This window comes from Solea senegalensis, unplaced genomic scaffold, assembly GCF_019176455.1.
Source record: "Solea senegalensis isolate Sse05_10M unplaced genomic scaffold, IFAPA_SoseM_1 scf7180000013654, whole genome shotgun sequence".
NCBI classification, from domain to species: domain Eukaryota; kingdom Metazoa; phylum Chordata; class Actinopteri; order Pleuronectiformes; family Soleidae; genus Solea; species Solea senegalensis.
In genome coordinates, this window is record NW_025320861.1 from 68689 (window position 1) to 93217 (window position 24529).

At 42.8% G+C, this 24529-nt stretch overlaps 2 protein-coding genes across 3 annotated transcripts in view; one reads left to right on the plus strand and one right to left on the minus strand.

The window, feature by feature from the left end:
• LOC122760453 (G patch domain-containing protein 8-like) overlaps positions 1-6892 on the plus strand; it is a 36886-nt gene extending 29994 nt beyond the window's left edge. For both annotated transcript variants that reach the window (XM_044015549.1, XM_044015548.1), the window contains exons 4-5: positions 650-780; positions 1830-6892. In XM_044015549.1, the coding sequence (XP_043871484.1) occupies positions 650-780; positions 1830-5805 (4107 nt within the window). In that variant the 3' untranslated portion in view covers positions 5806-6892. The remainder of the gene's footprint in view (positions 1-649; positions 781-1829) is intronic.
• A 4171-nt stretch (positions 6893-11063) lies between these two features.
• LOC122760454 (probable assembly chaperone of rpl4) lies at positions 11064-23891 on the minus strand. Its single transcript, XM_044015551.1, has 3 exons — positions 23817-23891; positions 19940-20092; positions 11064-12158 (listed from the first exon to the last, which is right to left on the minus strand). Exons 1-3 carry the CDS (start codon positions 23868-23870, stop codon positions 11985-11987), a joined length of 381 nt encoding a protein of 126 aa, XP_043871486.1. The 5' UTR covers positions 23871-23891; the 3' UTR covers positions 11064-11984.
• Positions 23892-24529: the final 638 nt, after the last annotated feature.

Genomic DNA, 24529 nt, shown 5'->3' on the forward strand with positions numbered 1-24529 from the left:
TCGTGCTTTTTGCATCTGTGTTTGTTTGTGTGGGGCAAACACATGCTTGCATACAATGGCTCATCATTTTTCTGAAAATCTGAAAATCCCCGGCCATCATGGTTACTTTGCCAATGATCACAAGCCATGCCTTTGTCTGTCGTGATTTCAGCATCAGTAAATCAGCATGTTTGGTACACTCCAGCCACAAAGCAGATGTCAGTGGATCAGAGGCTCTCAAACTGAGCTGTGATGATAGGACTGAAGAAGGCTGGGTAACAAGAAGACGTGTCAGTCCAACAGAACTCGCAACAGAAAGCGCATCTTCATCATTGGCTAATTTATGTAAATGATCTTGTCTGCATCTGTAATCTACTATTCACTAGTTTGGTTGTTTGTTCTCAAGCTGTGTGTTGGAGGAGAAATGCTTTCCTCCAGGCTGAATGGAGTTAATTGGACATAAGCTTTGGAGGAGAACATCTCCAAATGCTGATGATGTCTATGACTGGCATGACAGCTGCTAGTGGAGAGCTTCATAAAACTAATCTCTCGCTCTCTCCTCTCCCTTTTGCCCCACTCTCACATCTCCCCTCCTCCTTGCTACACCCTGCATCACACACACACCTTCCCTGTCCCAACCTTTATGCCCCCTAATTTTCATTCCCTGTAGAGGCTGAAGGACCTCAAGCAAAGGGAGTTTGCTCGCAACGTGGCCTCAAAATCATGGAAGGACCAGCGCAAACAGGAGAAGGCTGTCAGGCGGCTGCACCAACTAGCACAGCTGCAACAGGAAACTCAGCGGTGAGTGGGAGGTGTGTGTGTGTGTGTGTGTGTGTGTAATGAGACCAGGGGCAGGAGTCCAGGGAGGTTACAGTGTGTCACATCCAGTCAACATTTCCTAGATTTGATGGATGCATCCATGGATGTGAGAGCACTCCGTTGGCCTACATAAGCCACAGGTGAAGTAAATATAACAGGACACGTTCCTGCTAACACTCTGAGAGTGGATTGTTTGTGGGTGCAGCAGGTGGAGCTTCAGAGTAGAATGAATAGGTGAAAAATGAAAAAGAAGAAGTGAATTAAAATGGAGAATGAATGAAACTTGTCTCAGGGGTTGCACACCTGAAACAATGAAAACGTCGCCACGAAGCAATGCATCACATCATAATGAACTTGATTGCGCCCACGACGTGTGCAATTAAATCACTTTTATAGAAAAGAGCAAAACAGAAATGATTACTTGTATGAGAACTTAAAGAAGGTAGTATAGGAGGCCAGATTGGGGTCCTGTTATATCCACCCCACGTGTATTTTAAAGGGAATAATGAGTAATTACAGAATTTTCTGAAACTTAATGACTCAGCAATAGATCTGTGTGATTACCCTTTATCACTAACAGAAATCTATGACCGTGTAGGACTTTTGAAGGATAACAAATCCCCTGGAACAGATGGTTTATCTTCAAAGTTTTGTGAATAATTTCCTCAGCGCCCCTTTTTCTCGCAAGTGTTTAATGAGACTTTATTAGCCAGTGCCTTACCTTGAAGTGTGACTCAAGGCTTCACAAAGACTTACTTTATATTGACAACTGGTGCCCCATTCGCCTGTTTAATAATGACTTTAAAATGTTCACCCTTATCCTTGCTTGAAATTTTTTTGAAGTACAAGTAGAAATCATCAAACAGTTTTAAGAGCTAATGTGACATCCAGCAAGGAAAGACTTTTTTAACTTGCTGCCCAACTTGAATGTGCTTGAGTTGAAAGGACAGCACACATGTTGGATAGAGAGTTGGGATCAAACTAAGCTTAGGTCAAACATATTGTATTTTTCTTGTCACCTCTTGTTGCAGAGACTCAGTGAGGACATACGGGCTAAGAAGTAGAGTCAGGGCTGCGTGCCAACAGCGAGAGAGAGACCACAGTCCTGAAGAAAAACCTGAACCTTTTAACCACATCCAGCGATCGTATGCTACGCAAACCAGCACAGCTGGTCTCAGTAAACTACCTGAAGATCCATGCCGAGCTCCTTGCCAAGCAACGTTGGCTACCGCAGAGTCCACACTAATCACACATCCAGAATCCAATACAGACCCCCATGTGGTAATCCAGCCATCTTGTACAGGCTCATATCCCCAGCTGCCTCTCCCTGAGCGGGAGAGAGTTGGTGGCAGACTTGGGGTGTCCTTCTGCTTCTCCCGCAGGGGACCCAGGCTGGAACCATCTGCCTCTGTCTTCTCAGACCTCGAGGAGGAAGAAAGAGAAAAGAGGGAGCAAATGAAAGAAAGGATAAAAGAAATAATGGATGATACTGACAGGGAGATTGGGGCCGCAGAGGAGAGGAAGCAGGGCATGAGTGAAAGGCATAAGTCTAACTCTGACAGTGTTGGACCAAGCGAAGCGAGGTCAATCCCTGGAGAGACAGTGAGAGAAGAGGAGGAGATTGCAAAAACAGACGTCGTAAAAGAACACCCTCTTATTTCCACAGCAGCATCCAATAATCACACCCACAATTCATTATTCTCACCATCACAGACCCAGGTGACCGTACGGGCCAGAGAAGTAGCAGGGGCACACATGGATACAGAAGAGACAGACAGTGATACGGAGGTAAAGGCACAAACAGAAGCAAGGAGGGAGGAGAGTGAGCACATGTCTGTGCTAGGGAAAGATGGCTCCACCCAGCTGAGATGGCCTGTCAGTTTACTTAAGTTCACTAAGTGTCAACCGCACATTTCCTTCAGCTGCAACCCACTCCACTTGAAACCCCAACGACCAGAACAACTCACAGATGATCGGCAGGCGTTACAACAGAATCAGCTGTGTGCTCTCGCAGATCAATCAAGCTCCTGCGTGTCAGTTACTCTCATATCAGATGCTCACTCCAGCTCACAAAGACAGACAAGACACGAGGTGAGTGCGCCGGAACAGACAATTGCAGAGGAGAATTCCAAGGCAGAGCAACACATTGATGTGGAGACGAAAGCACACCTGTTCCACACAAAAAAAACATCGGAAACAGGAGCTGAAAGAGAAAGATGCAGTTTAAGTGTGGAGAACTGTGTGAGGGCAGCCTCCCATCCATTTGACCCTGCCAATAGTGACAGCTCTGACACAAACTCCCAGAATCCTCTGGGAGGAAGATTAGGGGTTGCAAGAGGGATAAGGGAAAGAGCCATCACAGCCCTGAGCTGCAAATTAGAGTCTGTCACCCAGTCTGGCACACAGGGGATGTGCATTAGCCCATCCAGGTGTGAGTGTAGGAGTAAGGCAACGTCTGAGTGTGCCGGTGCTCCGGCGCTGTACGTGCGTGCCTCAGAAGTGTCACGCAAAAAGAGGAAAGCCAGCACAAAGAAATACAACCTGGGAAAGAAGAAGCCGAGCGAAGAAGAAAAAGCTTCAAAGAAGTGCCAATCAACAAGGTGCAAAGTGAGGAGTGTTGTCTCTACAGTCTCCACCGTCAGAGAAGGGAAGGGAAAGGCTGCAGGGAGCTGGGGGAAGAAACGGAGGCAAAAGCAACGTAGGGAAGTGAGGATGAGGTGTGGGGTGCAGAGAGCAGGGAGCAGTTGTCTCCAGGGGAGGTGTGAGGCTAAGCCAGTATCTGTCTCTGTCCGGAAGAAGAGGCCCCACAGGAGCCACAGCACTGACTCCCAGTCACAGCCAGAAGACTGCGGCGCTTACTCCAGACTCACCAGACACACAGCAGACAGAGACACCGAGGGGGAGGGAAAGCGAGACGGCGTTGCAGTGCCTTTTCCTCGGCGGTCTCACTTCTCCTTACACTCCTTCTCACCAGGATGCGACTCAAAGCAGTTTTGGGAAAAGGGTCACCATAGCAACCCCAGGAGTTTCATTGACGGCTGTTACCGTGACAACAACTGTGGTAGCGGCCCAGCGAGAAAGAGAGAACTCCCCCACAAGGACAGGAAATTCATTCATAGCAGGAGGAAGAGTTCGAGGCATTGTGAAGTCTGGGAAGAGAGGGGCAGGAAAATGGGAGGGAATTCAAGCAGCAGACACAGAGACTTAATATCAGACACAGAGCAGTGGGAGTGGTTAACAGGAAAGTGCACAGGAGGTAATGAGCAGGGCAGGTCAATGACGGGGTGGAGATCAAGAAATAGAGCAGTAGAGAGGGATCAGGTGGTCAGGTTTAGCCCCAGCACCAGCAGCTGGGGCAGGAGAGGCAGACATGTTAGCACAGAGGATGCAGACTGGGACAGGTGCAGTGTGGACAGATGGACATGGGGCAGCAGCGACAGCTGGGAGGACAGGGGAGCGCACAACTCCACGTTAGCCTCCAGAACAGGGGCTGACAGCAGAGACAGCCTGGGCTGTGTGTGGAGAAGCACAGGCACCAGACCCTCAAACTCCAGACACTTCTCCAGCCCTGAGTGGTGGACAAGCAGGCAGACGTACAGCCCCCAGAGTGTGATCAACACAAGAGCAAGCAGATGTTTTAGCCCACGCTCCTGCAGCCCCTGCAGTAGCACTAGCGTCTCCGAGCTGAGCTGGGAGTGGAGCAGGAGCAGCACCTGCTCAGAGGTTACAGTAGACGGGCTGCAGTCATCAGAAGCGACAGGTCTCTCATTGGAGCCCCCACAAGAGGCAAAAAGGCAGAGGAGGAGTTCCATACCCACTACACCCGACATTACATCTTGTTCCTCCGCTCCCACAGTTCCAGGTCTTAAAATGCACCAATGTCAAACAACAAATCCTTTTCAGCTAGAAGAGGCAAATTCACAGTCTGATCTCACCCCTGGATCCGCAGCCTCTGTCACTACAGGCAGCTCAGGCATATCTCTTCAAGGACTATCCCCCAGTAAGTCTTTACCACAGAAACAAGCTCGAACGTTGTTTCTGCCCCTCATTGGAAAACTACCTGCGATGCAGAGAAAAGCCAGAAGGAAAAAGTGGCTGCTGGAGAAGAGTCAGGACAAAGAGGGAGAAGAGGAAGAGGAAGCTAAGTGTATTGGAGTGGGCCCAGAAGCAGTCATTGACAGTCGGCAGCATTCTCTGGACATGGCTGAGTCCAAACCCAGAAGCATGCCAAATCTCTGCCCATCACAGTTTAGGACTGACGACAAGCAGACAGGTGGAGAGACAGCAGCGCCAATCAGCTTTACTGCTGAGGAGATTGACAAATATCGCCTCCTGCAAGAGCAGGCAAGAGAGCACATGCAGAAAGTTTTGGAAAAGATGCAGGAGAGTGCAGAGGCACGCAAAGAGACAAACTACACACACACCACACAAGGAGAGAACTGTGGAACTGCAGGGGAACAATACACACCTGTACCTGCAACCCTGCACAACCACTCACAGCCTCAAACCCAGTCAATTCACACAGACATGATGCAGACACAAGCACAGCACGCCCTTCAGGACAGGCTCCCACTCCTACATGTGCCCGCACACGAGAGCTTTACTCAGCCCATGACTCTGGGTGTCCCTAACCTCCCCCCTCTGCCATCCTCCCCCCTTCATCACATTATTTTACAACACACAGGCCTCTCCATGCCCCCGTCCTCCTCATCCTCTTCCACCTCAGCCCCGTCCCCTGCCATCCATCCACATCGTGCCATCCAACCACATCCACTTCCACCCATCCACCCCTCCCTCTCTCATCACCTTCACCTCTCTCCTTTCTCCATCTCCTCCCTGTTTCCCTCCATCCTGCTGTCCCATCAACCCATCACTCTCCTCCCACAGTCCGCTGCTTTCCACGCCACGCAACTGGCTCCCCTCTCCCCAGTAGCACTTCAACCCTTGAACCCTCAGCCTTTCATGGACAGAGTCTGGCCATTGAGGTTTCAACAGAAGGCGCTATGATTTTCATAGAGCGGCTGCCATGTTTATTAATCTTCCTTGGCAACACGGACTGGTGAGAGGAGGAACTTTATACTCCAACTCTTCTGCTCATATGCACTCACAAATTAAAGTTTGTTTCACTGTTTAGCCTCTGCTGTGTTGCACCAGACAGTGAGAAGAGAAGGCTTTGATCTTTTCCTTTTCAACCATTTCTCATTCAGGCCCAGAATAAAAAGGAAAAGTGCACCTGCAATTCAAAGACAAACTGGGCTGGTGTCATCCTCTCTGTTTCCTGCTGAACCACACACAGATCAACTGCCTTTTGAAGTATCATTCATGCAGGGAGAGGGGTGGGGGTCACAATAAAGTGATACTCTATCCCTAGCTCCATTTCATACGGGTTATCTTACTCTGAGTGGGACTTTCAACAAACATAAATAACATTCAAGGGACTGGGGCCAGACTACAGTCATATTACAACCGTGTGTGTGTGCATGTGTGTGTGTGTGTGTGTGTGTGTGTGCGATAGAGATAATTATAGAAAGACACACACATCATAAGAGCTCATTTCCATATCTGACATCTGTTTTGTCTCTATAGTGTAAATATCCTGACAGTGAGTGATGACACTAGATTCACAGGAAACAATACCATAAAGGATGAACTTAACCTTTAGCAGTAGATGAATATTAGACACCTGGTGGCGTCAGTGACACAAGCACTCCAGAAACCTTTCAAATTCATCCGTGGCAAGACATTTTTCTTTCATGTAGCATTTAACAAATCAATTGCTGGGACGGCAATGAATGAACCTGAGCTGTAACATTAAACCTTGGTTGAAAATAATTTTGTCTCTCTGCCTGATTCGCAATGATTTTACAACATCACCCACATACAGAATTTATACACTGTGGTTTATCATTTTCTCACAGTGAGAGTCCAGAGTCTTTATAAGATGACAGAGCAGTGGTTCCAAGCCTGTCAATGTTATGATCCTTCAATATGATGTAATGTGTGACCCTTTGTCAAAGTGTTCAGAACTGTACGCATTGAAGATGTTGGAGCATGAAAAAAAAAAAGAATAGGGAGTATTATTATTTTTTTTAAATCACAGTACTTTTCCAAAGAAGAAGAATTTTAATTATTATTTCCTACACTGCTTTATTTTGTGACCCCCCTGTCCCCAGATTAAAAACGAGGTGGTGTAACAAAGTAATGTTGAAAATTGTAAAAGCCTGTGTTTATTTAAAAAAAAAAGCAATATATTCAATAAAATGTGTGCAAAAAATATTCAAGCTTTATTTATTTTTATTTTCCCTTTCTAATTCAAGGATCAGTCTGTTTTTGCTGTTAAATGCGCCCATTTTTTTTTTATTATTTTATTTGTATTTTCTTCGTGCATGTCTTGCCATTGGTTACAGTGGCTAGCAACTGTTGCTATGCATCCATGCGTGGTTAATGGTGAAGCCGTGAATATATGAAACTTGCTTGCCAAACAGTTGATCACTGCAGCGGCCGGCACTCGGGGAGCAGAACACAGAAGGCAACAGAGCGGCATCCAGATGGTCTATGGACTTAGACTACCCAGAGTGCTTTGAGGGACCGGATTGATTTGCCCTCTGTGATATGAGTAGTCACAGACATACAGGTGTGTGAGTGTATGTGAGAGAGAGCGAGAGAGAGAGAGACAAAAGCAGATGCAATACAAGACACAAAATGTAAATTCCCAGTCCTGAGATTTTGGCTGGAAATATAAGTCAGCTCCTGCAGAGATTCAGTAATTAGAGCACAATTTATCTCTCTCCTCCTTGTGACCCCTGAGCATACACTGGCATGTGTTTAGGGGGCTGTAATAATGAGATGTGATGCTCGGTTATAAGACAGCGTGGCTAATTCCCTGGTTGTGTTATCTCTGAGAGACAGATGTTCCCACCAAAGATTGCTATGCATACACACAAAACAAAAGCAGCGCACGCACACACACACACACACACACACAATCGCAAACAACATGCATGCAGAAATCCATGAACACCTTTATGCCGTAGACAAAAGGAGCAGTGGGGTAGTCTAAAATAGCCTTATTGACCAAAAACACAGATCAATGACGAAGGGTTTTCTGAGTCAATTACGAAATGTAATGGGGTTTCTGCAAAATACAATGAAGAGGAAAAACAACATTTCTCACACAAAGTTTTCCTCAACAAATCAACAACTTAAACTATCAGCCATGTAATGAATGCAAGCTTCCCGACTAAGACCACTCTAAGAAAAAACACATCTACTAAGCTGAGGGTATTAACCCTTGGTGTCAATCTATGTGCTGCAGAGCTAATCTTAGGTCAGGCCCACTGCATATTACTGCAGCAGATCCATGCTCTCCAGCAGAGGATGAAGCTCTTCTGAATCATGGCTCCATCACTCAGTCCGTCTTGTTCTCGTTCTTATTTATCCTGCTTGTCAGAATTTCTGTCAACCTCCAGGTTTCTCAGTCAGTGTCACAGTATAGGCTGTGACACAGCCGTGACGACCAAATGGAACAAATTTGACTGACCCTGACAATAATTTCAAGAGGACTGAGAATAAACCATTCATGGGAAGCCCTTAAAACATTCTTTCTACTTTCTTTTCTATCTGTTGGTTCGATGTACAAAGAACAGCCTGTTTAGCATTGTCAGAGTCTGCTCAAAGATAATTGGAGTCAGGCGGTGAGACTTGTGTTACCTCTGGGAAAAACAGGTGATAAAGAAGGCGAAAAACTTTATCAACCAGTGTAATCATGTTTTCTCTGCTGAGCTGATGTTGATACATCGAGGCTGCGGCTATAAACTATCTTCAGGAAGAACTGGTAGATACTTTAAATCCTTCATTCCTATCAGCTAACTCTGATAGAGGCGATTTTAAAAGACATGCAGGACGTGACACAAATGTATTTATTTTGTTAAGTTCTTGATGATCTTACTTATCTGATTGTTGATCTGTGACCTTGACGTGTGTTGTATCGATTGTTTGTGTGGCTGCAAATGAATTGCCTTGCTGGGATCATTCAAGTTGTCTGAATATGAACATGAATCTCACTTGTCGACTCAAACGCTGGTCCTGATCACCCGCCTCCTGTCTCCGTTTAACTGCTTTTAGCTTTAAGTCTCCAGATTCTGATCATTTCTCTCTTAATCCCTTCGGGGGGGGCATCCTGCATAACGCTCTAATTAAGTCAGTGATACACATGTGCCCCAACACAGGATAAACATTACACACACACACAGCTTGCAGCATTCAGCTATCTGATGCATGGACAGTTCCTCTTTGTGTGTGTGTGTGCGTAGTTCATTTGTGCGACTGCATTTCAGTGATTATGTCCCCATCAGGATGTTGTTATGACGACACAGGCATTTTTAAGATGTTAATCCAGGATTATTCTCCCCTTAGCTCATCTCATTACTGTCGATTATTAAAATAACACATACTGGCACACGCGTGCACACAAATACTAATTATGGGAAGGTTTCCCTGGAGACTCAACACATGCTGCAAGGGTCTCCAAAGATAGCTTATGTACAGGTAAAAGAGGACAAGTCTGTTTAATGGATGAATGCACTTCGGGCCTTAATTAAGGCATGTGTTGTAATGATTTTTTTTTTGTTTTGTTTTGTTTATGCGGATGCTACGTACATTTATTTGAGAGGTGAAATCTTGAATCTTTGTCTCTCAGGGAGCAATTCTAGCACAGATTGGGAAAAGACTGCAAGCAAACAGCATGTGTCCTTTCCCTGTGATTGAATTTGTGTCCTTGTGTAGAAACTGCACTACCTCACCCAGCGAGTGAAAATATTCCTGCTGTGCAATGGCTGATGTACAGGTGAGAGAATGGCCAAGGATTTTGTGATCACCCAAGGCTCTCTGTGTCCACTATGGCCCACTCACACTGGGTCAGCTCAGAATAACCAGAAAAGGCTGACCGCTGATGCTCACTCACCCCTGGAGTCATTAATCACACAGCTCTGCAGATGAGCCGCATGGACACATGCTGCAACACACACACACACACACACACACCTAGGAACATACATACACAATAGAGCCTGGTGCATTATCATACACTAAACATTGCTGACATGAATATTTCTGAGCAAAATAACAACATTTCATTTCACATTAAGCTATGATAAACTGAAGGGGACACACACACACGCACACACGTACACACACACGGCGCATCATATTTTACATTACACAATTTTCCTCCTGAGCTGCGTTTTTCGCTCCTGAAACATGAAGACGCGATCACGTCATGGAATGTTTTTTCCTGAACAGGCATGTTGCTATCTGGAGCAGCATCTCAGATAAGCTTTCCATATTTACCTTTTAAAACAATCTTCAGAGGTCTGTGCCAACAATTGGGGAGGACAAGAGATTGCAAAAAAGTTCTGCTGGTGCATGGAAAGTAAATGTACTGATGGGCCAGTCAATCCTACTGTTTCTACAATATTTTAGAGAGATATTTTAGGGCTATAATGTCACGTATCTGCAGGGCTGGACTGGCACAAAATCAGCCCTGGCATTTTTTGCCATGGTGGCCCACTGCCATTGGTGAGACAGTAATAGTTAGATATTAATATGTACTTGCAGCTTGGGGATTTGAGTTTGTCTGCCATGGGAATGGGATGTGTATGCACAGATCATTTCAAAACTCTTCGATGAAGGCATACAGCGTGGCACAATGATGCAACAGCCAAATGATAAAGCCTCTGTCAACTTACAGCGACGTTCTACAAAACAACTTTGGCAATTAGCAACGATGCTGACAATGTAACGTTCACTGGTTAATGTTATCACCAAAGTAAACTCAAGACTGTATTGCTACTAACCAAAGAAATACTATTTGATGCATTCCATGACTTTAGAAGACATTGTATTGACTTACATTCATTTCCTGGAGATTTACTCTAACTTTAACCATAAATACTACTAGCCTAATCCTAACCCCAATTTAAAAAAAACTAAAAACATGTCTTCATCTGCTCCTCTGGGCCTATTATGACATTTTTACATTTTGAAAAGAGATATTTTATCCTGATTGTATTTTCCTTTGTTGGATAAAGTTTTGGCAGTCCATTTTCAAGGTCTGTAATGGTATTTGTTTATGTTCTAAAATTCAATAAAACATTAATGCAACAAAAACAAACACAAAAAGCACAGTAATGTGGGGAAATATAAAATATTTAAATAAAAATATTAAAAAAAAGTCTGGTCTGAAGAAAAAGTCTGGTCTGAAACAGTAGATTTATTTTTTTATTTTTCAGCGTTGGTTATGATGAAAAATAAATTGGTTATGAAATGATGTTCAAATGTCAGAATTGAAAGAATTGTCCCATTATTTTTACATGTCCTTGTCTGAGAATTTCAATAGGCTAAAAATTAAAAAAAAAAAACTCAGTTGAAAGGTGTTCCTACTTTCTCAAACATTGAACCAGCCTCTTTAGATTTAGCACAGAAAAGAAGAAAAGAAAAAAAAGAAGAAAGGTTGATGTCAAATTCTCTCTATTGTGTCTTGTCTTGTTGTATCCACTGAGTTAACATACAGTATAGGAAGTGAAAAAAAGCCAAAATAAGAGAATAAACTGAATAACATTGAAACTCAAGCCCTGTACGTCATTGGACTTGGATAATAAAAGAGCTTTACTTAACTTACTTTAACATAGCATTTAGGCAGTTTTCTAATCATCCTTACAACCCAATGATGATATGCGCTTGAGAGGGAACTAAAGAGGAGCTGCAGAAATAAAATTGTTGCCTATGAAAATGTTTTGTCGGGCAGTAGACACATCTATTGCGTACCTTTGCTCCTAGAAATGTGTGTGTGTGTGTGTGTGTGTGTGTAAGGAAAAGGCATCATTCTGCTTTTGCCGCAGCACAAACATAAAGCTCTAAAACTAATTTCTTTCATCAACAACCTTCTGTCAAAGAGATTAAAGTAAGTATTACTCAAGTAAGCATTTATTTCACCAAGATCATTAAACAACTGACCTCAAAGAGATTGAGTGGACGGCAGTTTTTAATGGCACTATTTTCGTGCTTCTCACTTGAATTCATATTTCACTGCTGATAAGTGGGTGTGAAAAGATAACCAGTCAAATAAAGGCACTTTGTAGATAGAGCACTCGGTAAAACGAAAGAAAATATGATGGTGGGATTTGAAATCAGAAGTCCATGGGTGCCTCTGCTTCGACCTCCTCCTCATCACTACAGGGTTCATAGTCTTCTTCCAAGTCATGGTCTCCCTCCTCTGCCTCCATCTCTCCCCCCAGCTCACCCAGCAGCTGCTCCACATGCTCTAAAATCGGCTGGTCGTCACATTGCAGCTTATTGTAAAGCTGGGAAAGAGAAAAGAAAAATTAGGTTTGCACTGCATGAATAAGAAAAAGAGAATAATTGGGATTTTAAATTCAAAGTAGGTTATACATTACGGCTTGGCTAAAATATCTAATTGCAATTTATTTTATTTTTTTTTACATATACTGCAGTTTTCATTTGCCACAAGAGATACAATCATATTATTAATGACACTACTCCAATGCAAGAATGAGAACTTATTATATATATTATATATATATAGAAATGATTTAAGACATAAAATTACCATGATGTGTCTTTAGGGATTAAAGAAACATCCAGCCTTCCATTTTGCAGGTCACAAACTGTTTTTGTTTTGGTCTGTTGAGTCACCCACTGCCAACGGCCAACTGCCAATCCACCAACACCCCACGCCAAGTAAAGAAATGCAAGCCGTAGGCTTTTCCGTTCCAAACCGCGCCGTACTGTACCAAACTTATGTTCAAGTGTATGAACACAGTGGTATATTGTCAGGTGTAAGTGCAGCCTCCCATTTACGTAGATCAGAAAATCTGGCTTCTCCAGTGTTTTGAATTGGTATTACAATAACCATTTTAAACACTTAAGGTTGTTCTTCTACATATTATATTACATATGTCACCTTTAACTATATGAATTCTCCCCAATGTTTCTATATTGCGTTTTTAAATTGGTAAAGCACACAGAACAATCAAAAACAGAATGATTTTCAGATTGCAAACAATTAATTATTCGGTGCAAAAGAACCAGAAATCAGATTTGGTTAGTGGAAAGCTCTTTGAGAGAAACTCTTTCATTGCATCACTACAACATCAGTAAGCAGCAGGATGGAGTTGAGGGACGTGAAGAGCCCAGAGGTTGTTAATCTCTAAGTGCTACTTAAGTTGCCTGGGATATCTAGCAGCTTCTGTATTCTTTCAGGGATGTAATCATGGCTTGCAAACTGCTTGTTAACAGTTTTTGTTTTTGACACACTGTTCATCTGCACATGGCACCATTTATCTTTTTCTTCTTGCTGGTGCAACATGCATGGGCCTATGATTATGTGCGCGCACAAACACACGCACACAATCACATTTGTTATCACAGTGAAAAAATACAAGATTAAAAAAAACTACCATTCACAGAGTAGCCAGTAGATTTATCTGTGCAAAATGTTCCGCTTGTGTATAATTACTGAACTTTAAGTGGAGCTGTTGATAAAAGTGTTGGCCCTACCATTAACGACAGCAAGCACAACTATGTTTTCTGTGTGCACACACACAAAGTAATTGGAACTGATACAGCAATTTATGATTATGCTTTTCTTTTGAGACGCAAAACTAGACAAATAAAGAGACCAAGTGGGGAATGGTTTATACAATCTAGGAATATTATTCTATTTTGTCTACCAAATTTGCACACACGCACAGCTTTAACTTGAGCTTAGGGACAACAAGCGGCTGAGTGCCATCATCATTCTTACTAAAAGTGTAACGAGGCCAGAACAGTGAGGAAGAGTGTGTGACTGCTCTGCCCCAGGACCAGTCTCTAAGCAACAGCAGGTCCTGACAGGAGACACGTCGTCCCATGGGAACTCATTTGGAGTGTAAGAATATTTAGTGCGTGTGCGTTGCTCTCTAAAGAGACTGAGAGGGTCAGCGCTCTCCAGTATCTGACCCTGTCACCGGACATCGGTCACGCTCCACCTCCCAGGAGCTCCAACCTGCAGAGACGGCATCTTCTTAAATATATATACTGTATATAGACCAACACACACAGGTTTGCACAGCTATTCTTGTCAGTATGTATTTGGACACCTTATCCAGTCACAATGCCTAGTCCTTAATTCACATCTCAATCCTCACTTTAACTAAAGCCTCAGAAATCATGAGGACTACGCTTCGGTCCGCGCGAGGACGAATGGCCCTGAGTCAGTGTTTAAACAAGGTCCTAAAGAGGTGACATAAATGAGTACACACACAAAAACAGCGCTGCTTTTCATTCTGCCAGTGTACCTCTGAAGTGCCTGGAGATCCACAATGAACACTCGTACAAGCTGGGCTTGTTTTACAACAGGTTTGGCTCAACACCCAGAACAAATTGCCCATGAAAGCCTAGCGTAAGTGTCTATGTTAGACACACGGTGCACATGTGAAAACATACTGTATGATGAACTATACAGAACGCTAACGGGAAATTGCACGAATACAGTTTGTGATGATACTTATTACAAATCAATAGCAGAGTGTCCGCTGTGGAGGACGTGATAATTCACTGCGGACACTCGCAGCTAGCTAAACAAACGGTGCTACTCTTTTCACATTCCGCATCAAGCGCTGCTGAGATCAGCACCGCTGTCGCAAAAGACAGAGGCATTGCTTATTTACAGCAGCCCATGTTTTCTCTTCCCATCGTCACGGCCCACAGAGCTGCCGAGAGAAGGGAGGACGGAGGGAGGGAGTGTGTGTGTGTGTGTATACATGTAATTGTACAACATTTCATTGGTCCATTCTGCTCTGCTTTCAAGGCCTCACAGCTCAAAGTCCACTTGACTACCCTCATGAGAACTCTCTCTCTCGCACACACACACACATACACGTGTCACAAATATTGACAAATTCTGGCATTTTTGTTTTAACTGTTTGATAACCACTCTTTTTTTTAGCCATGCTAACACGAAGGGATGTCAATGTTATAGTTTCAGTTGCTCTCTCAACATTTATTGAATCTTATACAGTCATTCATGTTCCCCAGAGGCTGAACACAACTGACAAGAGTGAAAGTCGGAATATCACAGGAGGGAAATATCTTGACAACTACTGGATGAAGTTGCATGAAAGCAATACGAATCCTCCGAGGAAACATTTCATATCCAAAAAAGATGCCAGCAGGTTTAGGCTGCGTCCATGATCTGCGAAACGGTGTTTCAGAAGTAATCTGCGTGCATTGTAATACGCCTAAAAACGTACAGTATATCACACGATAATTCAGGTACGTTGATTCTCTGCTCTGCAGTTGTTTGCAAAGTTTCAGAGTAAAAATGAAAGTTAGTTTTAATGGAGTTTTTTGTTCACAGCTGATATTCGAGTCACGGCTGAAAAGAACCAGTCAGAGAGTGAATGTGAGTAACTGCATCATTGTTTCCAAAGGTCTCTGTTTGTGGCCATCTATACTGAAATGCAGCCCAGGAGCTTTCAAATGAAAATGGAGACAGCGACATTTTTAAAATTCTCCACTTTTAGGGGCCCTGAAACAAGGTAATGAATGAAATAGCGCAGTACAAATAGCTTTGATATATATTTTTTTAAATTCATGTTATACATCCTCAATTTCTTTCGATATATTGATCATATGGTCCGGTAAGGATTATTTGCCATCTTTTGTCCAATACGCTGAGGACAAAAATGTAATAATAAACCCTAATGCATCCCTTATCAAAAGAATTATATTTTCCCCTTCATGGTAGAGACCTTTTTATACTGAATGAAGAAAGACTGATTAAATGATGAAAGCCTAATCATGCCATCACTGTTCACCTTCCGCTCCACATCTACCCTCAATTTCCCATTTCTTTTTACCTCCGTTTTCATTTTATTCTCTAATGCCGTTATTCTCCCTGCCTTTCTCTTGAGCATTTTCCCCTCATGCATTCGGCCACTCTCACCAAATGACCCACCTGCCAGGGAAAGAGACACATCTCCTCATACTTTCGCATGTTATATCACATCTTGTACGCATACAAGCACGCACAGGCAAACTGTGCCAAAATCATGCCCTCCCTTCAATTCCCTTTTTGTCCATTTTTCAACAGATGGAAAGAAAAGTAGGAGGCATAAAATGCAACATTATGGATGCCAACTGCCAACAGCAAAGAAGAAGAAAATAGGAAATTCTGTAGTCTCCAGTCCAATGGCAAATTAGTTAGTCAATATCTTCTCATAACCGCCAGTGAAAAAAATGCTACTTCCATTACAAATATATAGAATTTCAGGTCATAAGCTAACTTTGCTTCAACGTAATCATATCAGAACTGGCATATTTCAATATATTTGACCTAATAATTATGTTAAAATGCTGAGTAGGACGAATTTCAGCCAACCGTGATTTTCTTTCGGTGAGAAAACAATAAGACCGTTTCAGCACATTTCTCTGAGCCTCATCGTCATACAAACACACACACACACACACACACTCACACACACACACACTTCTTCACTGGGAAATTGAGATACGGGGCATGTCCCTGAAGGTGAAAGACAGACACATACACAGAACTGTGACTTACCACCATGGTCCTCCAGTCACATCCTTGATAAGAAAAGGCATTAAAATTACATGACAAGTCCACCTCAGACCCAACCCTACCCACAATCCATGCTCATGAGATACCCTTTCAGCCACATCAAATAGTAAAGCTCTTGACCTCCATTTGCCCTCGCTGCCTGCGTGCACACACACATGTGTGATGTATATGGCATTGTCCTCTGTGCATACACTGCACATCCTTCCTCAATTGCACCCTATCTGGCACAGACTCAACTTCCATTTCAAGTCCGGTTTACTATTGATTTTACCCTTGCCACTATTCACCACCTACACACACACACACACACACACACACAGAACTCACCATGACTTCAGATGACATTACATTGACATTACCTCTAACCTTAATCAAAAACTTAATCCTAACCTTAATTTATACCTAACGTTTCCAAAACCCAGTCTTCATATTAATGTTTAATGTATTTGCAAAGTAAATGTAGAGATTCGTCACTTCACACTTTAAAAAAATACAAGTAATTGTGGGGTGAAAACAGAAAGACTGTTCTGTTCAGGATGGTTTTAAACGTGTCTGTTAAGCCTGCCCCACACTAGTAGATTTTCAAATCTGGCTTGATTTTAAAAGCAGAACAGGTTTTCCATGTTTTAGGCGATCCAGTCACGTTAAATCACACGAGTTCAGGGAGGAGAACTTGCGTGATTTAACGTGACTTCAGACTGTAAACAGACATGGAGGCGGACTGTCTCCTTTCGATTGTGATACGTCTCTGCAGGACACATTAAATAAGCAAGTTTGTCCTCTTTCTGTACCGTCTACCAGGCACCCACAGTTGTCGGAAGGGCCAAATTGGGACCAGTTGCCCTCTAGTGTGGGGCAGACTTCAAACTTCCCAGAGACATGTAGGTGAGAGGTATTTTGTATATTGTCCCTGATACAAATACATTTAATAAACTAAACTTAAAAAAAAAACCTTTACCAGCAGTTTACCATTCACTCACGAGTAACTGCACCTGCTCCCACACTACTGCCTTTGGTTTGCCATCTAGCTGTCTGTCCCATACATCTTCCATCAATGCAAAAAGAAGACAGAAAAGCTCTGCCACTTCATTTAAAATTCTTCAAGATAAGGAAATGAAGTACAGAAGAGGAACAGAAGGAAGCGCAAACCCCTGCTGTGAGGCTGCAGGTACCGCTGATAGAGGAAGAGGGGAGAGCGGGGGGAGGGCGGTAGCTAAATCAGCACTGTGTTTGTGTACAACATGTCATCTGTGAACAAAATGGTGGAAATGTCACTTCTCTGCACGTTTGCTGAACAGTTGGTTTGTCGCCGAAGCATTTCCATTTCCATTCAATCAGCAACGTTGACCTGCTTTGGTCAACACTAAAGCATGAGCGTGTGTGTGTGTGTGTAAGAGTGTGTCCGACTCCTCTAACTGTATCCCTGCAATACTTTCTCTTACAATCACATGGTTTTGCATTCTTTGTGTGGACACTCAAAGACATAATGCATTCCCTAGCCCCTTACCCTAACCTTAACCATCACAACTAAATGCCTAACCCTTACCCTAAAACCAGGTCTTTATCCGCCAGCTAAAGTTGTGTGGACCAGCCAAAATGTCCTCACAAAATTGTTTGACAATTGGTCCACACAGCCTATTTAAGACATGTGCACACACACACACACACAAAAGCTGTTGGGCTTTGAGGCCTCATTTCCCTGTTGGAGCCCATTTTAACTAGCAGACTGACTCGTCATTAATAATTAACACACATAGAGACACTTAATACAAAGCTCAGATATGAATATAAGAGAATCATGGTGGACCTCACCTTTTAAAGAACTTTGTACATCACATCACATCACATCACTCTGTGTCTGTTGCTTCACTTAGTCACTCCACTAAAGTTTACTGGAGTTTACTCGTCACGCTCTGACAACTCACCCATTCCTTTTATCAGTCTCTCTTCGTGCAAACACAGCTAAGACCTTCATTTTCCCCTATTTCTCAATTCCATTTTTTCTTTATTAACTCCCACCACAAAGCTCAAATCTGTATGTGTTCCTATTTTCCTCCCCACACTTTCTTTTATTTCTCCCTCTTGGCAGTTCAATTCCCACTTCGATCTTGTCTTTTTGGACACCCTCTGAGTGGATGGCGGTGGTTAGACATGCACTGTCACTGCACTGCTACCCAGAGAGACAGGCATCAATATATTGCCACTGTCCTGCCCCTACTCATCTGTGGAGGAACACAGCGGAGCAGACAAGGCAGAGGGAAGGATGGGAGTTGGGGGGGGGGGGTTGGTTGAAGTGGAGGTGGGGCCTGCCATCCTTCAGCCTGTGCTGTCTGATTTACAAGCCTATTGGATTTTAGACTAACATGAATCACTGCTCCATAGAAGCATTACTCGCTGACAGAATGGCAGAATGAATGAGACGCATCACTCTGTGTGTGTGTGTGTGTGTGTGTGTGTGTGTGTGTGTGTGTGTGTGTTTTTTGTCTGGACCTGCAGTTCCCATAAAGACCAAAACCTCTTCCTAATGAGACAGAATCTTATTCACGAGGAACTTTGTGAGGGCTAAGATTTGAATCACAATCAAATGATTAAACAGAGCTTAGTTAGAATCCTCTGGTATACGTCACATGCATACAGTACAACATGTACTCACTGACAAAAAACTGATAAGGCAGTCTTAACTACTGTGACAGTGATGAAACAAGCCATAAGCAGTTGCAATACACAGTGCAGTTCACAGCTACAGCAGTGTTTGATGACTGTAAAAGTCATGTATTCATTTCATTTAGCATAAGCGTAGTAGTAATATTGGAAAATGTATAAGTATCAAAACTAAAAAAGTACTCGTTGCAAATAAATGGCTCTTGTGGGCGTTAATATTTAATGGCATTACATTATTACCAATGCATTAATATTTAAACAGCATCTAACACTTTATGGTTGAAGTGGAGCTGCAACTATTTATTTTTACATCCAACAAGGAGGTTATGGTTTTCATTGCCGTTTGTGTGTCAACTAACAGCAGGATAACTTTAAATGAACAAACTAATCTCCATGAAAATGTGTGGCGGCGCATGACCCACACAAGAACCCACGACTACACAACTTTTCAAGGAAAATTCATTTACACTCTCTGGATCAATCCACTAATATGGGATTTGTTTAAATAATGAGAAATGTCTTGAGCTGCAACTAATCGATTATTTGTCAGAAAACCTTAAACAAATGTTGATCTGTGTTTGTCAAACCTGGAAATGATGATGTTCTCAAATGTCTTGTTTTGTCCACAAATCAAAATGATTGACTTTTGATGATTTCTTTGTTATTCTTCGTTAAAGACGCTTTAACAATCGGAAATCTTATTTAAATCATGAAAAAAGCTTCAAACGGATTAATCGATTACCAAAATAGTTGTCTATTAATTTAATAATCGATGAATTGTTTCAGCTCTAGATATGTTTGTGCACAGATATAAAGAGGTATCGCAACCTGAATTACCTTCTTAGCTTTCGTCAGGTACGACCTGGCTGCCTCCTTCAGTGCCTTCCACTCCTCGGTCTCCTCCTGCGTCACTTCCCTCCCCTCTCTATCTTGCTGCTCTTTTGCCTTTTCCAGTTGGAGGTAGCACACCCAGCCAGAGAGATACCACACCTGTGAGGCACAGAGAAAAAGAGAGATGGGTAGAGGGGGGCAGGAGGGTGTGACGCCAAGAGACAGACAGAGAAAGAGAAAGTGCTCTTTGTTGCAGTGAGTGAACAGTGACAAGGGTAAAAAGATTTGTAACCCTCACAGAGCATGACCGTACGAAATCCCACGACCTCTTTTGACAAACCTGTTTAACACTGACGCACACACATTTCTCTTATCCCTTCTTTAGAGAAATATAAAAACATGATCAAATGAAATTTTATGTATTATTCAATTCATATCAATATTTATTTGGAAGATCCAATAATAATTGCATCCTTGGATTAATCTTTTAATATGTGTGGTGTTGAACCAGAGAAACCTCCACACGCAGCTTTTCAGTTTAGTTTGTTGTCCTCAATTGTGACCTCAAAACAACTGTTGTCTTCTTTTGATAGCTAGGGGGGCATGGTTTGAGAGATCCACATTTTGTCTGATTGGGACCTTGTGAGTTGGAATCGAACCAAACATCTGGAATGACACCCAGCCCTACAAGTCATAATTGAAAGGCTGTGATGTAAACTGGCTGTTTTATCGAACTGTTAGTGTTAATAATACCTTTCCATGGTCTTCATGACCTTTACAACTTCTAAAAATCGATTATTTCAAAGAATTGCAGCGCTGAAGCACATCTTGATCATCTTGGCTACAGAAATGCAATTTACCAAAAAGTATTTCAAAATTACAAAGTAAAAAAAATTTACCATCCAAAACAAAGTACCATGCAAAGGTGATGATGAGTGTAGAAGGTCGTAAAAGGTCACGTCTTGTGCAGCGTTTCAAAGCGAATTATACACCCTGGCAAAAACCATAAACATGTAGAACTTAGATCATTTATATGACCACCAGTGCAATAAAACCTACTGTTGCGTACTGAAGTATATTAGTTAATGTGTCCCTTTGTGAACACTAATGCTTACATTTTACCGTCAAAGTTATGTGGTAACTTTTCCTTTCTCTGCACATTACTTTTTGCAGCCACACAATAAGAAAAGTGCACATTAAGGTCTGCACAAGATTGATTTACACAGGAAAGCATTTGATGAAGACTTTCTTCAAGCATCATGTGGCTCTCCCCATTATCCCCACAAGAAGACTTTCTGTGGATCATGTGCATTTGAAGACAGCTTTAGATCCATAATTTAAATATTCTGCTATTTGTTCAAAATATACAACACAGCAACAGCTCGATTAGAGCAAACCAGAGGAACATAACAGCATTAGTCAATTGCAGAACAATATAATGTCAAAAACAATAGATTATGACTATATATTGCTCCAGTGGGTCCCATAGCTAGCTGTCTTTCATCTCAATACACTGTATTTGTCAGTAATTACATTTCAGCTATAATAGAGTTCCATGTACTTACAATATGTGCTAATGATTAAGCCTCTTCTGGTGCAAAAAACAACAACAATCCTTATCACACCAGTGAGCATCACTCAAATCAAGAGAACACCTTGCAGAGTAAGATGTGAAGGAATGAAGATGAATTCATGCTTTGAAATAATCCAATTGCTCCACATAGCTCAAACAGCGGGGGGAGACTGAGGGAGGCATATTTTTAACTAAGCATGTTGAAACACACGCCACAAACAAGCTTGTTGTCGCTCTTTTTCAAACAACAGCACATTCACTGTGCAGAGTTTGCTCTTCAACCTCTTGATGTAATCATGCCCGACCCTCATCCAACTCGGAGGTGTGTGTGTGCCTCTCATCTGAGGCCAAAGATCCTCCACCCACTGTTCTTCAAGCACCAAGATACAAATATTAGCTTTATTCATTATTCATGGAGGGCAGAGGCAGTGGGGACCCGCACCTCTGCCAAATCAACCATTTAGCTAACAAACACATCAACTAATGCCGCAGTGAATTCTGAATGGCTGCTCTGCTTGCAGAGTGGGAGGCTACCCCCTGCAGCCACACTTATCAGAGCAACCGCAGCACTGAATGAATGTATTAATGTTTCAGAACCACAAGTATTCTTATCATTAAAACATTAACTGTGGATGCAGAACCTAGAAAAAAAAACCCTCCTTGTGTATATGTAAGAAAGAAATAATGAAATTGGGTAACTTTAGATGAAAATGTAAACTCCCTCAAAAGTGAGGACTGCCGCGTGGCTTCAAAACAGCATGGGACGTCAAGGCTAGAGAATGTCTTTGCAGATGGTCCACTGTGAAATATTTGTGTCTCTAGTAAAGATGGTTTATGCATCAGCACTCGAAATTAAAACATGAGAAAGTTTGCCAATTAAAACTTCAGAGACTTCACTCTAACCTACCACAACCCCAGTCAGGCGCACGCATTATAAAATAAATGCTGTGTCTGTCAATCAAATCACTGGCACTATTGTCATTTCAAAGTTGCGGCACATCTTAGCTCCCATATGGTGCTGCTGAAGGAAGAACAAAAGCATCATGAAGCGGCGGAAAGCCTTTGAAACAAGATTTGCAAGGAACCAGCTATGTTGTTTGCACAGACTTTACATTGTACAAGGGAGGCTCCAATTTTGAGATAACCAAGAGCAAGTAGAAGGAGGCGAGCGCTAACAAGTTATCAACTGTGTTTAAGAGAAGAAGAAATGAGAGAGACGGAGAGAGAGAGAGAGAGAGAGAGAGAACGAGAGCGAATGATGTAGCTGAACGTGTCTGTCATGCATTTCTGACATCACAAATACTACCCTACCTACAAATGCAACTTTGATATGACGGAACACGCTCTAACCATGAGAACTGATGACTGTATGCATCGCATGTCACAGCTGTGCATCGCTGGAGTGAGTTTAAAAGTTCAGCCCCCACTGACTGCTCTCAATCTGTCAGCTGATGGGTGTGTGTGTGTGTGTGTTGGGGGGAGTGAAGGAGAGAAACACCACCATGCTCTTTTATCTGACACTCAGTGACACACCTTCACTTCCGCCACTACTGACAGCGAGGATTTGGAGCGCACTGACAGCACATGGTAGCTGCTGAAGCACAAAAGTACCGCAATTTACGCAACTCTCTAATGACCGTTTAAGGGTTTCAGTCATATTCTGTGTGTGTGTGTGTGTGTGTGTGTGTGTGTGTGTGTGTGTGTGTGTGTGTGTGTGTGTGTGTGTGTGTGTGTGTGTGTGTGATGACACGCGCGCAAACACAGAGAAGACACACGTACTTATATCAGATCCAGTCACGATTAACACATTCAGAGGTGGAGAACAAGGACACATGTAGCCACATTCTTTTGCATGCGCAAAGCAATTAGTTGCAGAACATTCCGCCTCCGCAACCGACGTCCTCTGACCTGCATTTTTACACTTCTCTGGGCCGACATGCTGAGTTATTTGCATCCACCACAGCATTATTCTATTATATAATATAGAAGTGTTACAGCAGCACGATGAACCCGCGCAGATCGTTTTTTGTCCGGGTACTCCGTCCACCGTCCAAAAACATGGAGAGGTTAATTGGACACTCTAAATTGACCATAGGTGTGAATGCGCGAGTGAATGGTTGTTTGTCTCTGTGTGTTGACCCTGCGATAGACTGGCAGACGACCTTCTCCGTATGTCAGCTGAGAGTGGCTCCAGCTTCCTGTGACCCTCATGTGGATTATAAAGTGGCACTAGACAATAAACGAATGAATGCCATTCTGTAAAAACCTTATTTTTCAACATTTGACACAGGACACAGTTTCTGTGCTTACCTGGACAACCTCGTCATCCTCTTCAAGAAGTCCCTCCAACACATCTACGGCCATCTAATGCAAAGAGAGAGAACATCTGAATCAGAAATGAGTCACAATAAGCAGGATTATTTCAGTTTTAAAAAGATTCATGCATAATACTCAGCATATCCTCTGACACTGCCGCACAAACACACAGAAACACGTGCATCTCCCAGGCACCTCAGTCAATCATAGTGATCAAAAGGTCTGATAAGCTCCTATGAGGCGAGTGCCACAAACACACCCCTGTCGATATCAACAAGACACCAGGCGCGGCCATCAATACACACTCACCAGTGCTTATCGTCTGGTCAATAGTCACTTCGGCTTCTTTGTTCAATATTCATTTTCATCCATTTACTGACATTCACAGCCTATATATTCTTGGTATAAACCCCCATGATACTAAGCACAAAACAAACCTAAAACTCAGCTTGACCTACCGTCCTTAGTTACTCCACCTCACACACATTTCTCATGATTTCCTCTCTATAGTGTCCTGGAGAGAGTGTCTTGGTCTCAAAGGAGTTTAATGTTCGGTGACCTTTGTCATTGTGCGTCACTGTCTGGGTCAGTTTCTGTGGGAAGTTTCTATTACAGAAAACAGACCCCGACTAAAGTAGGCTGTGTGTTTGTATTGCTCTGCCTTTCCCATTGCAAATTCTGCTTGTGTGTGTGTGTGTGTGTGTGTG

Coding starts and splice junctions, on each gene's coding strand:
- LOC122760454 (XM_044015551.1), bottom strand. CDS start 23,870: ATGGCCGTAGATGTGTTGGAGGGACTTCTTGAAGAGGATGACGAGGTT. Junction 20,093..23,816: donor AGGATGACGAGGTTGTCCAG/GTAAGCACAGAA, acceptor TGTGCCTCACAG/GTGTGGTATCTCTCTGGCTG. Junction 12,159..19,939: donor ACCTGACGAAAGCTAAGAAG/GTAATTCAGGTT, acceptor TCTCTTTCCCAG/CTTTACAATAAGCTGCAATG.